Source organism: Odocoileus virginianus, chromosome 32 (genome assembly GCF_023699985.2).
Source record: "Odocoileus virginianus isolate 20LAN1187 ecotype Illinois chromosome 32, Ovbor_1.2, whole genome shotgun sequence".
In the NCBI taxonomy this organism is placed as follows: domain Eukaryota; kingdom Metazoa; phylum Chordata; class Mammalia; order Artiodactyla; family Cervidae; genus Odocoileus; species Odocoileus virginianus.
In genome coordinates this window covers 37,914,797-37,936,226 of record NC_069705.1, presented here as the reverse complement: position 1 = coordinate 37,936,226, position 21,430 = coordinate 37,914,797, and the positions used below count along the sequence as shown (strand labels likewise).

The following is a 21,430-nucleotide window of genomic DNA, read 5'->3' as shown; positions in this document are numbered from 1 at the left end:
GTACCTGTGTATTAAAAAGCAGAGACATTAGTCTGCCATCAAAGGTCTGTCTAATCAAGGCTATGGTTTTTCCAGTGGTCATGTATGGATGTGAGAGTTGGACGATGAAGAAAGCTGAGCGCTGAAGAATTGGTGTTTTTGAACTGTGGTGTTAGAGAAGACTCTTGAGAGTCCCTTGGACTGCAAGGAGATCGAACCAGTCCATCCTAAAGGAGATCAGTCCTGGGTGTTCATTGGAAGGACTGATGCTGAAGCTGAAACTCCAATACTTTGGCCACCTAATGTGAAGTGTTGACTCATTGGAAAAGACCCTGATGCTGGGAGGGATTAGGGGCAGGAGGAGAAGGGGACGACAGAGGATGAGATGGCTGGATGGCATCACCGACTCGATGGACATGAGTTTGAGTAAACTCCGGGAGTTGGTGATGAACAGGGAGGCCTGGCGTGCTGCAATTCATGGGGTCGCAAAGAGTCGGACATGACTGAGCGACTGAACTGAACTGAACAACGTGGATGGACCTAAAGGATATTACAGTTAATGAAATAAGTCAGACAAAGACAAATACTGTATACTTGCACGTGTATGTGGAATCTACAAAATAAATGAATATAAGAATGACTATAACAAAGTAGAAACAGACACAGGAACAGAGAAGAAAGCAGCGGCTCCAGTGGGGAGTGGGCAGTGAGGAGAGGGAGGGCAGGGGCAGAACACGGAGGTGCACAAACTCCCAAGCATAAAATCAGTAAGCTCTGGGATATACTGTACATGAAGTATAGCCAATATTTTATAATAACTTTAAATGGACTATCATCTATAAAAATACTGAACCTATGCTATATACCTGAAACTAATATAGCATTGTAAATCAACTACACTTCAATAAGAAAAAAACTTAAGGCTGACAAAGTCTAATTTTGTATCTCCACAGATCTTCAAATTCTATTAAGTCCACCCTACCCAAGAATAACATCACTTCTGTACCTGCCCCATAATTGCTCCTTCCATATAAGAAATCCAACACAATTAACCCAGCTGCAAATCCTTTCCTCCAAAGTCTGCCTGTTTCCAAAAATAAAAGAGAAAGCAGATTTTCAAAAGGAAAGTGATTCAAAATAAAGTAATATGCTACCAGGAGAAATTTGAGATTGTCCTGTCTGGGCAGGGCTTTATTTCCCAGAGTGGAGCCTCAGTGATCAGCAATTAACATGTGGCTGAGTACAGAAAGGGGTCCCTTGATTATTGCCAAGCTGCATATTTGGATTCTGGACACATTTAAAATGTCTGACAGAACTTCAGAAGAATCTTACAAATACAGGGTCTTCATGATTAGGTGCTGAAGGAGAATGCTCACCACATGAAAATGATTTCAAGAAAAATCACTAGAAAGGCAATCTGCTATGTATGATTCTTCAGGAAAACACCCTAGTCAATACTGTAGACCTTCATAGTATCACAAACTGCAACATAGATTTTCTTTCACTCTTTACATGGTAGTAGGATGGGGCTGTTGGAAGGTAAGGAGAAACAATGATTAGATTCAGAGACCTCTGATCAGGACAAAGGTTGGAGGGAAAATGTCTGCAGTGTTTCTCGTGTGGCTGGGAACAGGTGACATTTTAAGCCTCAGACGCCTTGTCAGGAAAATAGGAGGTGATCAGGGACAGTACTGAATTCTCTCCCGAAGATATTGTAAGCTATTAAGTATTATAAGGAGGTTACAACTACAGAAGTACCCACATAAATAATAGCTGATCATTAATGCTGATACCTGGGTTAGAAAAAGAGAAGGTTATTAGACAGTATTAATAGATTTCACTCCAAAACTGGCAAAGAGCAAACACTTTGGGAAAATGGATGTTTTCCTTCAGCTCTTCTGGAAGGCATTCACATTTGGTGATAAATCTGGGAAAGGAAGCTTCTATCCCAAAGCTGCAATAGACAGTTTCTTCCCAGAAGGGTGAGATCCACGTGATAAAGATAAGCAGTGGGCCTTGTGGTGCCAGTGCATTAAAATGATACCAAGAATCTGGTGCTTTTAATACACCAAGGTGACTCCTATTTTTCAAAGGGGTTCTGAAAATACCAGGAGAAATAGGCTCAGAGAGTAATTAATTTCATCTTATACTAATTAAAGGAAATGTCTGCTCTATGTCATTTGAGGAAACCACAGATGACCCAGGTCAGTGCATTAGACATAAGAAAGGAACAGGAAAAATTAAACACACACATATACACACACCATGAATTCCTTCTACCTCCAGGCAGCAAGTGGTCTTATTGAATGTAGAAGGCTCTGCTCTTACCCTCTAATTATGTATTGATTAGCTGATTATTACTACACTTGGAATAGAAGTCAAGCAAGTCAGGGCAGAAGGGAAAGGACCAGCCTACGTGTTTTTTGGATGAAGAAACTGAAGCCCAGGAGGTCCCCAAGCTTGAATGTAAGAGGTCGTGGGCCAGAGACCCCATCCTGCAGGCGCCAGGCACAGACACGGCCTCTGAAGGAAACAGGAGTTGGTCTGAAGGGATCACTTGTCATCTGCCCACCAATGAGCTCCTCGGGGCCTTCATGAAGTCCCGTGCACACAGACCTCACCCGAGTGTTGGGAGAGCAAAGGTCGCGACGAGGGACAGTTACCACCGTGTATATTCTATTGGCAGTAACAGTAAGGGAAGAAAGACAATGGACACTGCTACTATAGCCCAGAAGGGCGTGTGATAAGCTGATCCGGAAGGATCAATACTGTTTCCTAGGTTGCTACCTCCAAATAAACCAATTTTATTTACTATGAGAAAATCTGATTGAAAAAAGAAGCCTTGTACAGTGGACAGGTAGCCCTTTCTGGTTTGGAATGGAGCTTCTGTTCATCTGCAGGTAATGGCACTCTAGAAATAAAGGTCAATAATTGGTTTATAATTATTATGGGGCTATTGCAAATCATGTAAAAACAATCTATATACGAGTATATGGGGTAACAACTACAAAAGTCGGTTATTCTTTGTCTTATTGATACTTTCAAGTGTCTTAAAATAAGTATTCCACTTACCTACTGCACTAAATTAGTGAAGGCATCTTAAAATGAAAAAAGTAATTTGTTCTTGAATATAATTTTATTAAAAATATACAGACTGATTTTATGTTGCCCCTCTAGTATGGCATATTGTTTTTAGCTTTGCCCATATAAAGTTCAATACATATAAATTTCTTTGAACTGATATTTTTACCATGTACAAAAGGATCCAATAATCTAAAAATAGTTTTACACAGAAAACTATATTCATTATCCTATTATAAGTCATAATGGAAAGGACTATTTTAAAAAGAATATATATGTCTTCTTTGGAGAAATGTCTGTTTAGTTCTTTGGCCCATTTTTTGATTGGGTCATTTATTTTTCTGGAATTGAGCTGCAGGAGTTGCTTGTATATTTTTGAGATTAATCCTTTGTCTGTTGCTTCATTTGCTATTATTTTCTCCCAATCTGAGGGCTGTCTTTTCACCTTGCTTATAGTAACTAATAAAAATAAATTAAAAAAAAGAATATATATATATATACACATACACATATATAAAACTGACTCAGTTTGCCTTGTAAATTTCACAGCAGAAATTAACACAACATTGTAAGTCAACTGTACGTCAAACAAAAATAGCTTTAAAATAAATGCATCATGTGTTGACATTGATCTATGACTGGCTGCCTCCATCCTACACAAGCTAAGACGGTATTTTGCCTCAGAACTATCTGTTGACTAACCCCACCCCCATGCCCAGCCCAGCACAGACTTGTTGGAAATGTGTCATTTCAGAAACAAACTGGATATGGTAGGTATATTACACATCTACTCCTTCCACGGGCCTCCATCTTTATCAAATATTTATTAAAGTCAAGTGCCACTTTAGTGCAAAAGTATGAAAGAAATGCCGAGATGCATCACTCCTGAGCGATTAGCAAAGAAAACCCGGAGGGGAATCAAGAATCAAGTGTTTGCTGAAGCGGTGGAATGGGGGCTATTGCTGTTGTCTTTGCTTCAGGTATTAAAACCTGTCAGATGAGTCTCAAATGCATGAGAACTGGCTGAAGCGCTCGTTTTTATACGAAATTTACCACCAACACTCACGTTGGTGCTCTTCTCTAGACGGACCATGGGTTCATCACCACTGGTTCTTAATCTTCCTATATAATGTTGATCACTAGTTTTATACTTTTGTTAACTGCCTCTGTCTCTATAAAAGCTAGTTGATGACATAGCTCCTTCGTGCGTGTGTGCTCAGTCACTTCAATCGCGTCCGACTTTTTGGGACCTTACAGACTGGAGCCCGCCAAGGATTTTCCAGGCAAGAATACTGGAGCAGGTTGCCATGCCCCCCCCGGCCAGGGGATCTTCCTGACCCAGGAATCGAACCCACATCTCCTGCGTTGCTGGCGGATTCTTTACCCATGGAGCCACCTGGGAAGCTCCTTCAGGATAGCCAAATGGAATATGAGTTATTCTGTGAAAGTCAAATGGGTATTTAGACTTCCACTCTGAAACGAGGCAAGAAGCTTCACCACAGCATCACACAGCATAAGCTATTCCTGTGGCCGAGACCAAAGGATTTCAAGCAAGGGGAGACTGGTGTGTGTGAGCAGTGAGGACGTAACCTTGGTCTCGTACACACTGGGGAACAATGACTTCCCTTTTCTGGGCCATTAACGTGGCATGAAAGATGAAACTCCCAGAGCTCACCAGAACAGCCCCCCGCAGACAGCACGCACCTCACTCACGGCCACGTTCAGTGCATCTCACTAAGCTCACTCTGCTGGCGACATCCTCAAAAGGCTGGCGTCCCATGTGATGGCCAGACCTAGGTCTGGGGTCACACTTGATGAGGCTCTCTGCGCCAGGCCTGACCGTAAACCACGTGGCAGAACCACAGATTCTCTTGCTGCCGGGTCAGCTTTTCCTGGAAAAGATGCAGCAGGCATGGACGCGGGGGCCCTGATGCAGGAGCCCGGCTGAGGGCACAGGGCTGGCCCGCAAGCTGGGCTGAGCCACCACCCAGAAGCTAATCCGCCCGGCCGTTCCCTTGCTCACTGATTCCCCAGCTCCAAGGTCTCCCTCCTCTTCCGCAGGCCCTGCTGAGTGTCTGAGTTGGCAGTGCTGACCGCACGTGGCCGCGCTGGAGAGAGACACTTTCCCTTGGAAGACCGAGTAGGCTCACCCGACTTCGAAGGGCTTGTGTTTGGCTGAAGGCCACGAGGGTCCTGGGCGCCGGCTCTGAAAGTCTGATCGCATGACCTTGGACAGACCGCCGTGCAGGACGCGTCTGTGTCACACTAACTGGGGCTTCCACATGTGCGGCTTCACAAGAGAAGTGCTCAGATGTCGGGGTCTGGGGAAGTCATTCTGGCTTACAGATGAGCTACTTTGAATTTCATGCTAACTAGGACAACCTGTTTGTGGCCTACTGGCTATACTTTGTACACCTGCTTTAATTATTAAAGAAATGGCCACAGTGACCAAAAGCAAAGAATGTCCATGTTAAAAGTAAAGATTAAATGCCTCCCTTCCTGGGATACCAATGCTGAGACTCCTTTCTTCCAGGTGCCAAGGCCACACTGACTTGCTGTATTCATCCTTGTCTTTTTTTTTTTTTTGAAACCTTGAAGGAATGTATCCTTGACTAGTTTCATGGTCGTTGTTCTGATAAGACATGAAATTGTGCTGAATACCCTGCTTCTCCAGGGCAGTTTCTCAAAGTCCTCTGGGAAGTTGACTTCTAAGCTATAGTTTTCAGTTTGACTCCAATAAAATCCTTTTCTATTCTTGTTTCCTTGATGGCTCAGACAGTAAAGAATCTGCCAGCAATGTAGGAGACCTGGGTTCAAACCCTGGCTTGAGAAGATCCCCTGGAGGAGGGCATGGCAACCCACTCCAGTCTTCTGGCATGGAGAATCCCATGGACAGAGGAGCCTGGCAGGCTACATGTAGTCCATGAGGTCACAAAGAGTTGGACACAACTGAGTGACTTTCACTTTCACTCTTATTATTGATTGCTTATTGGTTATTTTTGTCGACAGACTCTGCCTTTGAACATCCAACACAAGTATTCAGGTCTAGAGCTGGACTAGGAGGTCTGAGCAGTTTTTCAATGTGATGGTCAATTGTACTTGAGTGATGAGACTAAACTGAGAAGTCTGGACCACAAGGAAATGGCCAGGGCATCCTGACCCTCCTGGCACTATTGATGGCATGACTCCATCTCCAGAGAGGGGTTTCAAGTCTAAGTCAGCAAATAGGGCCCTAACCCTCTTATAGACTCTAATCACCCAGAGTGTCCAATTTCACTGACAGTTTTTCATGTCCAGAAAGGTAAGGTTCATGACACCGCCTGGCGAAGACCTCTTCTGCCTGGCTCTGCACAAGGTTCACTTGGCAAGGCACACCATTTCACATGTTCTCTGTAAAATGAGCCCCAGATAGTTTACTTGGGGGGAACAAAGCTAAGCAGTTAGAAAAATGCATAAACTCTTGCAGAACACAAAGGAATGGCATGGTGTCAAGAATACTCACAGCCCATGACCCTTCAGACAATCCTGTGTTGGAAAGTTTTCTTGTCTTCTCTTTAATTGTGTCTCTAATGGTCACTTCATATGCTCAAGGCTTCCTGATCATAAATGACCATAAAACACGTCTCATCAGAGTGACTATACTGAGCATCTAATGCTATTTAACACAAATGTAATGCATGAGGCCAAATCATGACAGGGATCCAGTTATCACCTGACCTCACTTAGAAATTTAAATATATTTTTTCTTAAATCTTTCAATGAAGTAAGGAATGTAAAAGTATTTTGAACATCCAAAAGAACTAAAGAAACTAGTAGCAGGATGATTCTTATAAAATACAAGACATTCATTTGCATCAGAATACGATTATTAAATTATTAATCTCCACTTATAAATAATTTCTCTCCAGAAAAACAAGTCTTTCCCCAGTGTTACTTCTGTAGCCATAACTAGAATTGACAATCTAATATTTTAGTTGTCATAATAAAGCAGTTGTTGACACTTACTTAACATAAGTAGCTGCCAGATACCTTTCTAAGCCTTTTTACCTGTGCTCATTTATGAAATTCATGGAATACTGAGTCCAGTTAATATTCTTTTGGGCTTCCCTGATAGCTCAATTGGTAAAGAATCTGCCTGCAATGCAGGAGACCTCAATTCAGTTCCTGGGTTGGGAAGATCCCCTGGAGAAGGGATAGGCTACCCACTCCAATATTCATGGGCTTCCCTTGTGGCTCAGCTGGTAAAGAACCTGCCTGCAATGTGGGAGACCAGGGTTCGATCCCTGGGTGGAAGATTCCCTGGAGAAGGGAAAGGCTACCCACTCCAGTATTCTGGCCTGGAGAATCCCATGGACTGTAAGGGGTCACAAAGAGTCAGAAACGACTGAGCAACTTTCACTTCAATATTCTTTTGGAAAAATGAGGAAACAGTGTATGATAGAGTTTTATGTCCTGTAAGGCACACACTACTGAAGACAGATATGGAAACCGAACTTGACTGTTTTGCAGCCTGGAGGATGCTGTCAGACACATAAAACAGCATTTCCATGTATCCTCTCCAAAGTAGTGCCCTGAGCACACAAAAACTTAAGGAAAGTATCTCCATTCTCTGACATTCATGGTCAATCGAAAAAATAAGCTGGTTTTCACTTTCATGGAGTGATTTAATAATTCAAGTGCTTTTGATCACTAAGAAATGCAAAAAAGGCAACTGTTTCACTATACTAATTGGCGCAGTCCCAACAAGTAAAACATTTCACAGGGCAGAATTTCAAGTGTTGAGTTCTTCAGAATTAAATATCCTGCAATGACAAAGATGTCCTTCAAACAGCCATTCATAGAAAATGTATTAGCTATTAACACAAAGGAGGCACAAGCTAGGTAACACTGCAGCATTGTTTTTATTGACCTAAAAAATTACCAGCAGTTAAGCATTTAACAAGTGGCAAAATCCTTTAACACATTTCCATCCTACTGAGGGTTCTACAGTGCTAACCCCAACCCCCAGTGACTCTGAACCATCTCACAAGTATGAAACTTGAATGTGCTTCTCCAGCTGCCAGGATAATAGCAGGTTTTTAACTTAAGCCTAGAATATTCCGAGCCATACTGTATTCCCAGAGGATCACATCAGGAGATTACACTCAGTGCTGTCACTGCTCTCACCCCAGGGGACAGGGAGGTAAGCGGGTGCAGATGGCCAGTTAGACCTCCTCTGGGCTGAGAGGGAAAGTGGGGTCAGTAAGAGGCATGCGGGCTCCACGGGAAGAAGATGTGCTTAGGCTGAGTTCTAACTTCGTTTTCACTGTGAATTTTGCAAGACACAGGCCTCTGACCACAAGGAAAAGAGAGTGGACTTATGAACCTGAAGGTCACTTCAAGTTCAAAAATCATATAATCTCTCTGCTCATCAGCATGATCTGATAAAAGCTACTTGTTTTTTTCCAGGTATTCTTTTTTCAATTCAAGAACTCTTATTTTATTTAGAGAAGTTTGACATAGTTACCAAAAAAAAGTCGAAGGACACTTAAATGTCAATGCTATAATGTCTGCATCTTTTCAAATGTTTACATATGTATAGAAGTAACTTGACTTTTCCTTCACATGAAAATGGGGAAAGAATGCATATTATTTTGAATTTTCAACTGAATTTTTATCATGGACACACTTTCATAAAGGCAACAGTGTGCTATACAACAATTTATTTAGGTGTTTTGAGATGATGGACATTTAAGTTCTAATTTTTCACTATGAGAAGGCTAAAATGAATAAGCATCTATTGCTTCAGGGTGTATCATCTTTCTGGGCTGAAATATCTGATAAATCAGAATTGTGATTGGCAGAGCCAAGGCATCTCCTCTGTGAATTTTTCTAGATATTCAACCAAAATCTAAGGAAATGATTTCTCTAAGCATGTGCTAACACGTGACATATCAGTTGTAGTGTTACAAATGCATTGGGGAAAAGAATTGATCAATAGTAAGTGTAGGGATCTTCTTCCTACATTTATTATTTATGCTTGTTCTTTATTTGCATCTGTTGCCCATGTTTAATCAAGTCCTGGGCCACTTACTTATTGACTGCATGTTGCTCTTTCTACGCTGGCATATTTCTAGGACACACGGTGGGCCAGCTCTCAGGGTGTCTCCACAACCCCTGCCTCCTGGTGTTTATCTTGTATAGTTCTCTGCCCCTTGAGGTGGGCAGGGCCCGGGTGTCACTTCTAACCCATGGAATAATGTAACAGTGATGTGCTGCATATGTCTCTGTGCCCATGATCATCCAATAATGTATAACACCATGGCACCCTACCTGCTGGGATCTCTCTCCTTTCCTGGCTTTGAATCATGTTGGGAAGCCCCAGGTGGCAAGGAGCCACAGATGGCCTCTCAAGGAACTGAGAGTATGGTGTGACCAATGGCTAGTGGCAAAATTAAGCTCTCAGTCCTATAATCCCAAGGAACAGCATTCTGCCAGCCACCTGAGTTGTCTCAGGACTGGGTCTTTCCCCAGCTGAACTTCAGATGAGACTACAGCCCCAGGCAATGCCTTGATTCAGTCTTGTCAGACCACGTGCAGAGGGCATGTGACCCAGCTAAACTGTGCACAGACCCCAACCCACAGGAACCATAATTCTGTGTGCGGTTCAAGCATTGAGTTTGTGGCAGTAATGTGTAACAGCGATAGCTGGCTGACAGTGTTGAGAAGGAAGACGCCCCTCCAGCTGTCCTTCACGACACAGTTTTCCAGCTCTTAACTGCTCCCTGTGGTGTGTAGAACTGCAGGGTGGATAAACGCATGGGCCTGAGGACTTTGTGACATGATCTCGCTATGAACATCTTCAACTTTGACTTCAATCTTTCCTAAATTGGGACAAAGAATAAACTCTCGCTAAAAGGCATAAAAATGTGGCCCAAACATATTTTCTCTGATTTTGAGGCTTCAATAAACGATACAAGATCTCCCATTTATGAAACTTTTTCCCTTCTCACAGATTTTTGGTTTTACATACAAAAGTAAGAAAACCCACCATCACTTCACACTGTCATAATACTTCACAGTTTTATACCCACTCTTTTTTAAAAGGTCACTTATTCATGTAAATGTATGGCAAAAACCACTACAATATTGTAAAGTAATTAGCCTCTAATTAAAATAAATAATTTTTTTTTAATAAAAGGTCTCTTATTGTCCATCCATCATAAAACTGAAAGAAAAACATATTTGCTAGGAGCTATAAATCATACCCTCCAGCCTGGCATGGCTACAGGTTTGGTAATTTTGGGTCAGAAGACCTCTTATTTTCTAAACACCCGATGCCTTGTCACGTTTACATGTTTTGTTGCCACTAGAGAACAATGGGAAGGTAATTGTGTAATTGCAGTGGTTAAAGAAAGAGACTGATTACTTCCTTTCTGTTCTGTAATCCTCTTATAAAAATTCTTTCAAATTAAAAGGCAGTGAGAAAATAGCCATGAAGATCAAAATGACAACTGTAGGTTGACATATCTAAACATGCTCTAATATCATTAAATTATTATCACTAGAAGAGGAAAAAATTACAAACACCCCAGATACCTTACTTTGTATACAAAGAGTAACAGGAGGAAGAAACAGGGATGAATCAAATAAGCTTGGCAAAGTAATAACCTGGGTATAGGATTTCAAAGCTAATTATTCTGACATGTTCTAGCTCAGATATGTGAAAAAATAAATCATGTATCAGTTCAGTTCAGTCACTCAGTCGTGGCGAACTCTTTGCGACCCCATGGACTACAGCACGCCAGGCCTCTCTGTCCATCACCAACTCCCGGAGTTTATTCAGACTCACCAGAAAAAACCATGACTGATACCTTTCACAGATCATCTCTCCCCATGAGTCTTTTCACAAAACAGTTTTGACACATGAGTTTAACTCACACACACACAAAACAGAATCAGGTCCTGGAGAACAGTGGTTATTCACAGATGAAACTGCATGTGCAAGGAAGCAGGAGGATAGTTTGACGGCTGTAAGATTCCCAGCCCAAGTGGGGTACAGTCTGACCCACTGGGCATCTGAAGAAGAGAAGAGGGAGGCCTCAAAAAGACACATAGCTTCATATTTCAGGAAATGGTCTCAGAGCAGTAGTGTGCTTGCCTCGTTTAGCTTTCAAGACGCACAGAAGAATTTCTGAGGAGTCCTCCTCTAAGCATCAGTACGTATGGGTGTATCTTCACCTTGTCCTCGGCACCCTGCTGCCTGTCCTCTGGCCAGTTCTCGCTCATTCTGTCCCTGTTCCTTCTCCTCCATTCTTTGCAAGGCTGTATCAAGACCCCAGCTCTTACAGGAAACCCCTCCCATATCTGCATGACCCTCAATGTCTCTGACAGTTTGTATAATCACTCATCAAAGTCAAGTTGCTTCAGTTTTCATTTTGCTTTGAAGAGCGCAAGTTTCACGAGGGGCACCCATCATTCAGAGTCTCCTTTGTTAAAGAGTGTAGGTAAACACCGGGTGCTTGCCAACTCCAGGGACACTGAACGGAGTGATTCGGGAGGGCACCTGCCCTAACTCTTCAACTGAGCAGAAGGATGACCATAATCCTACTGACAGTCCAGACATCCCAAGTCTCTTCTCTGGCCCCAGGGACTTCATTGCTAAGTATGGTAACTGACTAGAAACATACATTCACCTGGGCTTCCCAGGGGCTGCTAGTGGTAAAGAACCCACTTGCCAGTGCAGGAGATGTAAGAGATGTGGGTTCCATCCCTGTGTTGGGAAGATCCCCTGGAGAAGGACATGGCAACCCACTTCAGCATTCTTGCCTGCAGCATCCCAAGGTCAGAGGAGTCTGGCAGGCTCCTGGGAAGGAGTTCATGGGGCTGCAAAGAGTTAGACGCGACTGAAGTGACTGAGCACACATGCATACATTTCCCTCCAATAACAGCAGCTCCTCCCAGATGCTTAAATGTATAAACATAATTATAATAAACTTAATTCTACCTAATACTGAGACGATTTTTCTCACTTGAATTTCCCTTGATATTATCTACAATTTTTTTTAAGTATAAGGATTTGCATTTTGGAAATGTCACATTGTTTCCATTTAAAGCAGTGCATGCATGTTGAGCAGGTAGTCCGCAGATGCCCTGCAACCAGGAAAACTCTAATGGCTGGATTTAAGTTGTTCACAATAATCATATTTTGTAAAGAAAGGAGAACAAGAATGAGATAGAACAAGGAAGGCAAGATTGATGCTGGATAAATTTACATTTCCAGTGCAGGAAGGGAAGTATCTGCTCCATTTTGTTAATTTCTTGTAAAAATGTGACCCTTCTTATGTTGTCAGGGTTCCTCCTCTATTATGTATGAAAGTGTCAATCACACCCGCAAGTCTTAACTATCCACAGCTGTATTACACATCAAAGTACATCACTTTCCTAACCACACACAAAAAGTCTGAAATAGGAGACAGAAGCTATTGACAGCCTTTGAACACAGTCTGTGGTTCATTCTTTGAAAGAAAAGTGAATATTCTTAAGCCCAGGAGAACCCATATTCCTCAGAAGGAGCTGTGTTTAACTTTCTGTATCTCTGAAGATTATCCATCTGCGTAAAAGTCAAAGGTCTCTAATGCTGATTTTCTATTTACCGATAGAAAAAGGAAGTGAAAATTCACTCAGAGAGTTCTGGGGTTTTAAGAACCAGAAGCAGGTCAAGGGTGCAGAATTTTATAGGAACAGGAATAGTGAGAGACCACCCCATATTTTGCATGATATAAACTTCATGTTGACAAGTATTCACTTTTAAAAGATTAATAAGGGCATTTTCTATTAACAACAAGAGGAAACATAAGGAAGTTTCTGTGAAGAAAGGCATAGAGATTCACCAGGCATCTGGAAAAGAACTGCTCAGAATTCACAATTAATTTCAAAGGTTTTTAATTCATTAGAGAATGCTTCCTGAATAATTCCAATTTTAATCTAACACTTAGCTCCTTCTTCTACAACACTAACCTTATCAGAGTATACTAAAGAGTAAAAAGAAAAAAATGTAAAATAATTTATCTTACAATATTTTTATATGAAAGACTACAATAATCCCTTGAAGTCATTCCATAATATAAACACTACAGACAAGGAACTTGAATCTCAGCTTAGTTGTAAAATCATTTAAAAAAAGGATTAAAGAGCATAGAATGATGAACTCTGATAATGAAGACACTAAAGATAAAGAAGAAATCTTCTGAAATAATTGCACAGTTTCATTACGTAGCATATTATGTAGTTTCAAAATGAAATCAGGGTGGGCTAATTAGCCTGTGAACATTCAGTGAAGAGGTTATTAGGTTTTGAGGCCTCTAACTGAACGGGTAGTTGAGATAGACATGTAGATAGATAGATACACAGACAGATAGTTCTCTGACACCACTCAGAACTACTTTTGAGGATCACTTGAGGGGAGAAGCCTTGAAAGTTGCATTTAAAGAAGACCTCAAGTGATCATTATGCATACACATTTTGCAAAAGATTATTCAAAAACTCAACATCAAGACCACAATGCCAACATCTTCAACAACAATGGGAACCTGTTTAGTACCCAAAACACACACTGGAGAAATGCTTGATGTCCTCAAAAGCTTCTCTGCTTTCTTTGAGATTCACATGGCTTAAAGTTATCTGGATAATTCCATAATTATCCATTATGATGATAAATCCCAGATAACAAATCCATTAGCTTGGATTTGCATTTACAATATCAACATGTTATATGAGGTTTCTTGAATCTTACCAAGGTGCAGGGCCTCCAAAATTAAATACAACCCCAACCCCAAAAATAACTGAATAAAAGTGCTTAGAATCAGGCTAATGTTTTATGCCTTTTAAGTCTCAGGTTGTAACAATATCCTAAAAGTGACTCACTGGTGAAAACCTGGAAAGTAATACCAGCTTGATTCTTTCATGCCTCTGTTTCCCTTGATCTCATGGTAGTAACAAGGATAATTTTTAAATTACAAAGCATTATTCATCACTTCTGGCTTTACAGACAATGGGGGCAAAATCACGTTAAGATTATAAGTATTAAGATGGAAGCATCTCTTTTATTCTACTTATATTTGAAGAGAATGACAACAGTGAAATATCCCTTTTATAGCTTTCCCAAAGCTAAAACTAGTGCAGGATAAAGCAGGAGGATTTCAACCAATAAACTGCAAAATGCACCAGAAGCATTAAAGATAAAGTAGTTATTTTTAATACTTGTCCATGCCTGCATGTTTTTTTTTTTTCATTCATCAAAGAAGTTTTAGCAAGAGACACATGTGGTAAGAGATATATAGTGGGTCAAAGTCACAGTGATTCTAAATCAAGTAAATTTGTTGAAGTATTATTCCTAAGTAGAACGCTTCCCACATATGCAGGAGGAGGTTTTGTTCAATGGGATGGGTGACATCTCCTCCATCTGGAACAAAGGTGTCCAACACTAAAGAGAAGGCTGCAGCCTCCCTACAAGCGCCGAGGGCCCTTTCTTTCCCCCAAACTAGGGCATGGTAGAAATGGTTTAAGGAAACTGCAGCTAAATTCAAAAATGTTAAAAAAAAAAAAAAAGGAAAAGAAAAAATGTGTTTCAAAGAGGTTGATGTGTGGGGGGAGGGGAGAGTATACACTGTGCATTATTTCCATAAAGCCTCCACAATCTGTCAGTTTTAACCAGTTCAGTGAAACAATTTTCTCCTATTCTTTTTTTCTACAATGGGGATTTTAATTCTGGTATTTATCCACTTGGGTCTAAATTCCACCCTACATATAGACAGATTAATTTTGTCAAAGAACATTTAAGGTCATCTTAATATCACCGTAGAAGAGACTTATTTCCTTGCACTTAGGCAAATACCTAAATACGATTATCTGATTTTCATACTCATAGGTTGTTCTTTAAGCCCAGTGGCTGTGCAAGCTGAAGGCAAGATCAAGGGGTTGCTTTCTTTCAGGACCAATTATTTCAGGACCACGAATTTTTTTCTGTGCCTCAGATGGCAAATCCAAGCCAATTCTCTTGTTTCAAACGTTAGCTTTTTCTGGTTTCCATAGTGGCCTGACTGCACAATGGGCTGGTTTGATTCTATCAGTTACCACCACTCATCCAGAACCCCAGCTTCCTATTCCAATGGCACAGGGGCCCAGGCAACCCACGGATGCAAATGCTATAGGCTGCAGAGTACCTATCCCTTTAACTCAGATGTCTTCTTCTGATGTGTTAGCTAAACAAATAAAACTAAAAGACAATATAGCTTTGTCATCTACTCTGCAAGAAGTCCTGAAGCACCTTCTTAATTCTAGAGAAAGATGAACCTCACCAGAGACATATAAAAGGCTAAAGGGAATGTGCAGTTTAAGTTACATATATGCAAGTTCTGGTGGTTTATTTTCACTATGAGCTCAGCAGAAAACTTACCAGAGGCCCATTTAGAATTCAGTAGAGCACAGAGTATTTAATATGCCATTTGCATTTTGACAGCTTAGAAATGTCTACACTGGATTTGCTGTTTCGTCTGCAGTGAGTGCTAACTGGACACGAGAGCCTTTGTTTATCTATTTCTTAAAGGAAGCAGAACCATTTTCTTGACATTTTCAAAGCCCTATCGGTATTTGCTTCAGAGTCAACTGGAGACTGAGGAAGGATTGCCCCCAGGAGGAGCTGTTTGTGCCTGGAGGAACTTCCACTGCATTCCTGGCTCTCTGCCCATCAAGCAAGACTGGCCAGCTGAAAGCCGGAATCCAAACAGTGACCCCTGTCCTCTCCAAGCCTGTGTTAGGGCGGATTCTGACACCTGAGGGAATTCTACCATCAGTTACTACCTGCTACTGCTCCTTGGAACTTGTTTAATGAGACCTCGCTGTCCTACCAGTTCAAGTTCATAAAATGTGTCATTTAGGAAGAAGGCGTCCCCTCTGCTTACCTTCTTAAGGACTTAAAATCCCCAGAGAAGAATTATATAGGTGCTCCAGAAGCACTAGAGCTATGGGCTGAAGAGTTATAAATTGGAAAAAAAAAATCCCCTTGACAACTCAATAAAAAATAAATGTGATTTGCTAAGCAAATCATGGATGTAGAAATACTAACTTCCTCTTAGATGGCCTGCCTTTTTAGTGTGTGATGGATCAGGGTTTGTCCCTGGAAGCCTCTTATTCACAGAATTTCCTGTGTTCCCCAGGAGACAGTGCATATAGACACATCCCTGCAGTTGCCTAGCCATGAGGATCCCAGCCAGCAAATGAAAGTTCTTCGCATCTATCCTGGTGATGATAGAGGCAACTCATAGAAGTATGAAGGTCTGGGAAACCTTGTCTGTCTGTCTCTCTTTCTCTCTCTTTCCCTCCCTCTCTCCCTCCCTTCTTCTTGTAGAGGTTTTTGTGGAAATTTGGCAAGGATCGCTTAAATCTTTGCTGGAAGTGTCCGTGAATTTCAGAATCACAGATTTTGAGAAACATCACCTTTCTCTCCCAGGCTTCCCATGGTGAGACCCATAGAGCTAAGTATGTAACTCTTTTTAGGACCTTTCTGAATAATGCCTGCAAATAGCTGCATTCTCCTTGCTGCACAAACTGGCAAGACGCAATGGAGAAGCAAACTTTCTCCAAACAGCCCGTAGATCAGCCCCGGATAAAGAGCGCAATCTGTGTTCACGGAATGAATTATTCCACCTACTTACTAGATGAAGATGGGAGAGGCTTTCAAGCTTTCTTCCCTTTCCTGGGGTCCCTGCAATTGCGGGGCTTTTAAGGAGATATGCACACATGAGACCCAACCTTCACAATCGCGCTAATAATCCAAAGGAAAAAAGAGTATCACAGGGGATTCCCGGTCCCTTCAGCCTCCACAATCAACTCCAGCAGTTGACCGCGGTACAGAAGGTACCGCGTTCTAAAGACCGCAACCGCGGCCGCCTCCAGCCTCTCACGACTCGCAAACAGGTCACGAATCCCGCCCCACAAATCAGAACTGCCCGCCCGCCTTCGCCGCCGCGGGAGCAGTCCCCCGGGCGCGCGCGGCGCTGCCCCCGCATCCCTGGCGACTCCTCGGGGAAGCCCTCCTGCGCTCCGGGGCCCGGGCGCCCCCGGCAGAGGTCCGACCTGGGCCCCCGGGGCGCCCTCTCCAAGGGGACTGCGCCCCCGCCCCAGCCACCCGGTCACACAGGGCCGCGCCAGCGCTGGCGTCACAGCCTCCCGCCCGCATCACGCTTCCACTCGACCCGGAGGCGCAGAGGAGACGCGGCCCCGGCCCCCGCGGGGGCGACGGGGAGCCGCGCGCACCCTCTGCTGCCTCCATCAGGCAGTAGCGCAGTGAGAGCGGCCGCCCGGCCCCTCCACGCGCAATCACACACATACAGGCACACACACTCGCCCCGCGCACGCCAGGGGCCTGGGACCCTGTATTCCACTTCTTGGCTTCTACAGGCGGGACTTGGGACCCCCAGGACACAAGAGGCGCTGTGCTCCCTGCGGCAGCCCCTCCAGGGCGCCCAGGACTTCGCGCCCCGAGCCGGTGGACCAGGATCCGCCGGAGCAGCCCCGGCCCCCGCCCGCGCCCAGCAGCTCGGCCCACCCGCGCGGGGGCGGCATCCGCCCGGCGCACACGTGTGCGGATTATTAAGCAGCCGGGGCAGGGCAGCCGGCGTCTCGGCGCAGCAACCCCTGCTAATTGCGGGGGAAGGGCGCGCGGAGCCCGCGGAACCGCGGGGAAGCGAGAGTGCGCTCGGAGGCTGAGCAGCCTGGCGAGGCCCCGCTGCGCTCGGAGCGCGGGGGTGAGGGGCGGGAAGTTGTGCAGAGTTGCGTAGCAGGTGTTTCCTCTTCGCACAGGGGCTTAGTGGGCAAAGCCGGGTCCTGCCCTGACCCTGGACCCATAGGTGCACATCTTCCGGGGCCAGTCCAGTTTGCCCTCGTCTGTTCTGGCTTCGCCCTCGGTCCCCAGCCAGCCCAGCGCGCCCGGAGGCCGCAGCTCTCCCTCCTCGGCCCGCCGTCCTCCCTGGAGGCTCCACCTGAGTCTCCCTAGGTGGGTCGGCTGGACCCAGCCGGGCAGGGGGGCAGGTCGGTGTTTTTAGGAAGCTCCCGAATCCCCAACAAGCTTGACTCCAGCAATTAAGCGAGCATTTGCGCTCCCTGGGACCCCGGGGCGCATTCCCACAGACACCCTTCTGAAACATCCCGGTGCTTGGGCGGCGGAGCTGGTGCCGAGCGGTGGGCTCTCAAGCAGCCCCGGACGCGGGCGGAGGGGAGGCGCGGCGCGGGGAAGCCAATCTGCCGTCTCTCCCCAGGCCGGGCCCATCTGGAGTTCCCTGCGGAACCAGAGAGGGTCCTCCTTCGCCTTGTCAATCAGCCCTGAATCTGGAACGCTGAAGGAATAGAAAATGGGCGGAAAAGAAGATGGAAGAATCTAGAGGAAAGGGGACTTTTATATGTGGAAAGAGCAAACAGCCAACAAAAAAATGCCCACATGATTTGACTTCATCCTTTTCAAAGGAAAAGAAAGGAAAATATAGAGAGACGTTTTCGGGAGTGGGACGACGTGTGTTGATTGGTGTGGAGGGTATACCAGGAGGCTAAAATGAGGAATTGGGGGCAGATAGTTTGCAACATAATCCCCCCCCCCCCCCCCCCCCCGAATCAAGAGGGACCTTGTTTTCTTTCCCAGAGAATAGACAAGTGTAGGAGCTGGTGCCAGCCCCGGGGTTTCAGCCTGTAGGCTAGTTCGGGGAAAACATCCCCTAAGTCGCTTCAAGCGAACACCAAGTTCTCGAGCTCCAAGCCGAGGAGCGACCCGGGGACACTCCTTCCCCTGACCAGGGGGTGGCAGGGCGAGAGAGCGCTGTGACCTGGCGACCATCTCTGAGGCTGAATCCGGTCCCGGGTTCCCTGCTCTCTCCACGCACCTCTCCAGCTCCTTCCAACTTACAGGGAACAAAGTCCGGGGAGAGGCAGGTGGGGGCGGCCTGGCCAAGGAGCTCCCCATCACTCCCCGAGGTCGTGGGGTGGGGGTGTTGTGCGCGGCCCAGCAGCAGGAAGATTCGCCCGTGGCACCCAAACCCCTAGAGAGCTAGAACTTGCCGGGCCGGCTTGGCCCGGCCCACTTTCCCAGGCGTTCTGGGTCCGGGGAGAAAGTCCCGAACCACCCGGGCCGCCAAGACCCGCTGCTCCGGCATCTCGGAGGAGGCATCGCCGCCCGGCACCACGCAGCTTCACCAACTCGGGGTGGCTCCTTTCTCCCCCAACAGTCCCCGGCGGGCGCCAAGAAAAGAGAGGCATTTTCGTTTCAGCCCGAGTGAGGGGGAAGGAGGGCGGGGGTGGGGCGCGGGAGATGAGGGTGGGCAAAGGGCGATGCAAGCTGCCTGCCGGCATCGCGATCGCGGGGCGTCCGCGGTGGAGAGCCACTGGCGGAGGCCGGCCCCTCGGCACGCTGCCCGCCTCCGAACCGACCCCGGGCTCGCAAGCCGGGCCTCGGACGGTTCGCGCATCGCCCGGGCAGCCGGCGAGCCCGCCTTACCTTGAGCTGCAGTGAGGAGCCCCGCGCACAGCACCAGCAGCGCCAGAAGCAGCGACTCGAATTTCCCCCACGCAGTCATGTCTGCAGATATTCCACACGCGCACCACAGCGATGGCTCTTCTCGGACGCGCCCGGCTCCTCCGAGGCACAGCAGGGCTACGGACGGAGCCAGAGAATCACCCGAGGGCGAGGCGAGCTGGGGAGAGATCCCGGTCCCCGGACCGGCCGCGCATCCGACGCCTCCCGCAGGTCTGGGCGCCCGGCTCGCTTCGCTCTCATAGCATCGGGTCCCGAACCCACTGCAGGCAGGGCTGAGCTGCTCCGAGCGCCGACACCGGGCTGCCGGGCCGGGGCCGGGGACGAGCGCCCGCCCAGCCGGGCAGGAAGGCACCGAGGCTGCGAGGCTGCGGGAGGGGGCGAGGCGGAGAGAGGAGCGCGCGCCGCCGGAGAGACCCGGAGCGGAGGCAGCTGGAAAGGCAGCCAGCGAGTGGGAGCCGCGGGAGGGGGGGCAGGAGGCAGGGAGGGGGCGCAGGGGGAGGGAGGAGAGGCAGGCTCGAGAGGGAAGGCGGGGAGCGCGGAAGACAGGCTGCTCGCGGCACAAGCAGCCGCTGCCTTGGCGGCTGGACTCAACCATCCCTTCCCACCGAGAGGGGATGGAGCTGGGACGGCGCCATCCCAGACCCGGCCCGGCCTCGGGCGCCAGGCTCCCCGCGCCGCGCCGCGCCGCGCTCTCCCGCGCTCTCCCCGCGCGCCGCCGCGCACAGGCTGGGGAGGGAGACTTGTTGGGCGTCGGGCGGGGGCCGCCCGCGTCCCCCACCGGGGCGAGGCCAAGCCAGCGGGCAGCTCGGCGACCTGGAGGGGTCCTGCGAGGGCAGAGGCTGGCCGCCATCCGCCGATCTCTCTTGGTGCCTGGCCGGGGAGAAGCCCCCCGGCGTAACTTGAGAAAGAAACGCAGTGGCAAAGAGAACCGCCGAAGCTCTAGCTCCAAGGGAGGAGATCAGCCTTGGTTTATTTGATTTCGAGATCGTGTTTGGCAAGATGACGAAACGGCAAGGAGCTATTCTGATGTCCTGACTTAGGTCAACCACGCACAAACCGAGGTTGAGCATAAAGTCAAAATGAGGAAGGGTGTTTGTCGAGGACTGATAGTGGGTCTGATGATGAGAGGTGGCGCCGTGGGCACACCTACAGGTGAAACCCTATATGAAGTGGAATGGGCTGGGTAAGGACTTGCGGAGAAAGGAGGGCTTCTTTTCTAAATCTGCAAAGGGATGAACCCAGCGGACAGACAGCAGAACTCTGGAACGCGGTGGTTGACAGAATGAACCCGTTTTCATCCAATTCCCCAGCGAGGAGGTGTGTCCATAAAATCTGGAGGGACAAGACAAGGCATTTTAGGGGAAGGTTCATAGAAAATAGAAGCCATGGGTGAATGCTAGTCCTCCTTCAAAGGGGCATTTCGAGGATTCCCCATTCGCCACCAAAATGGGTTAAATAATTCCTTTACGGGATTGGAGGAACCAGAACATGGAAACTCCACATCTTGGTAAGAGAGGATTATATCCTGTGCCCAGGAGGGTCTGAACACCAGCAGTGCTAAATGCTGTATCACCCACATTGCTGGGCTATTTGGTGAAGAGCCCACTGTTGGCAATGGGTCATGAGCTTCAGTCCACCTGTATTCTATCGGTTCGTCTTCAAGATTAAATAGGTTGACAAGTTCATAATGCTTTAGACCCCTGTCTGCTTTTCTTAGTGGTCCCTTGACCCAGTGGTCACTGGGCTACATACGAACACCATGGTGACCCAGGAAACGAAGGGCTAAATCTTGACGTTTCAGCCTCAAAA

General features: G+C 46.4%; 1 protein-coding gene across 1 annotated transcript in view; it reads right to left on the bottom strand.

Annotated features, from left to right (window-relative positions):
- Nucleotides 1-20,300, bottom strand: part of CSMD1 (CUB and Sushi multiple domains 1) — a 1,985,846-nt gene extending 1,965,546 nt beyond the window's left edge. The window contains exon 1 of the mRNA XM_070460176.1: nucleotides 19,583-20,300. Coding sequence (XP_070316277.1) covers nucleotides 19,583-20,216 — 634 coding nt within the window. The 5' untranslated portion in view covers nucleotides 20,217-20,300. The remainder of the gene's footprint in view (nucleotides 1-19,582) is intronic.
- Nucleotides 20,301-21,430: the final 1,130 nt, after the last annotated feature.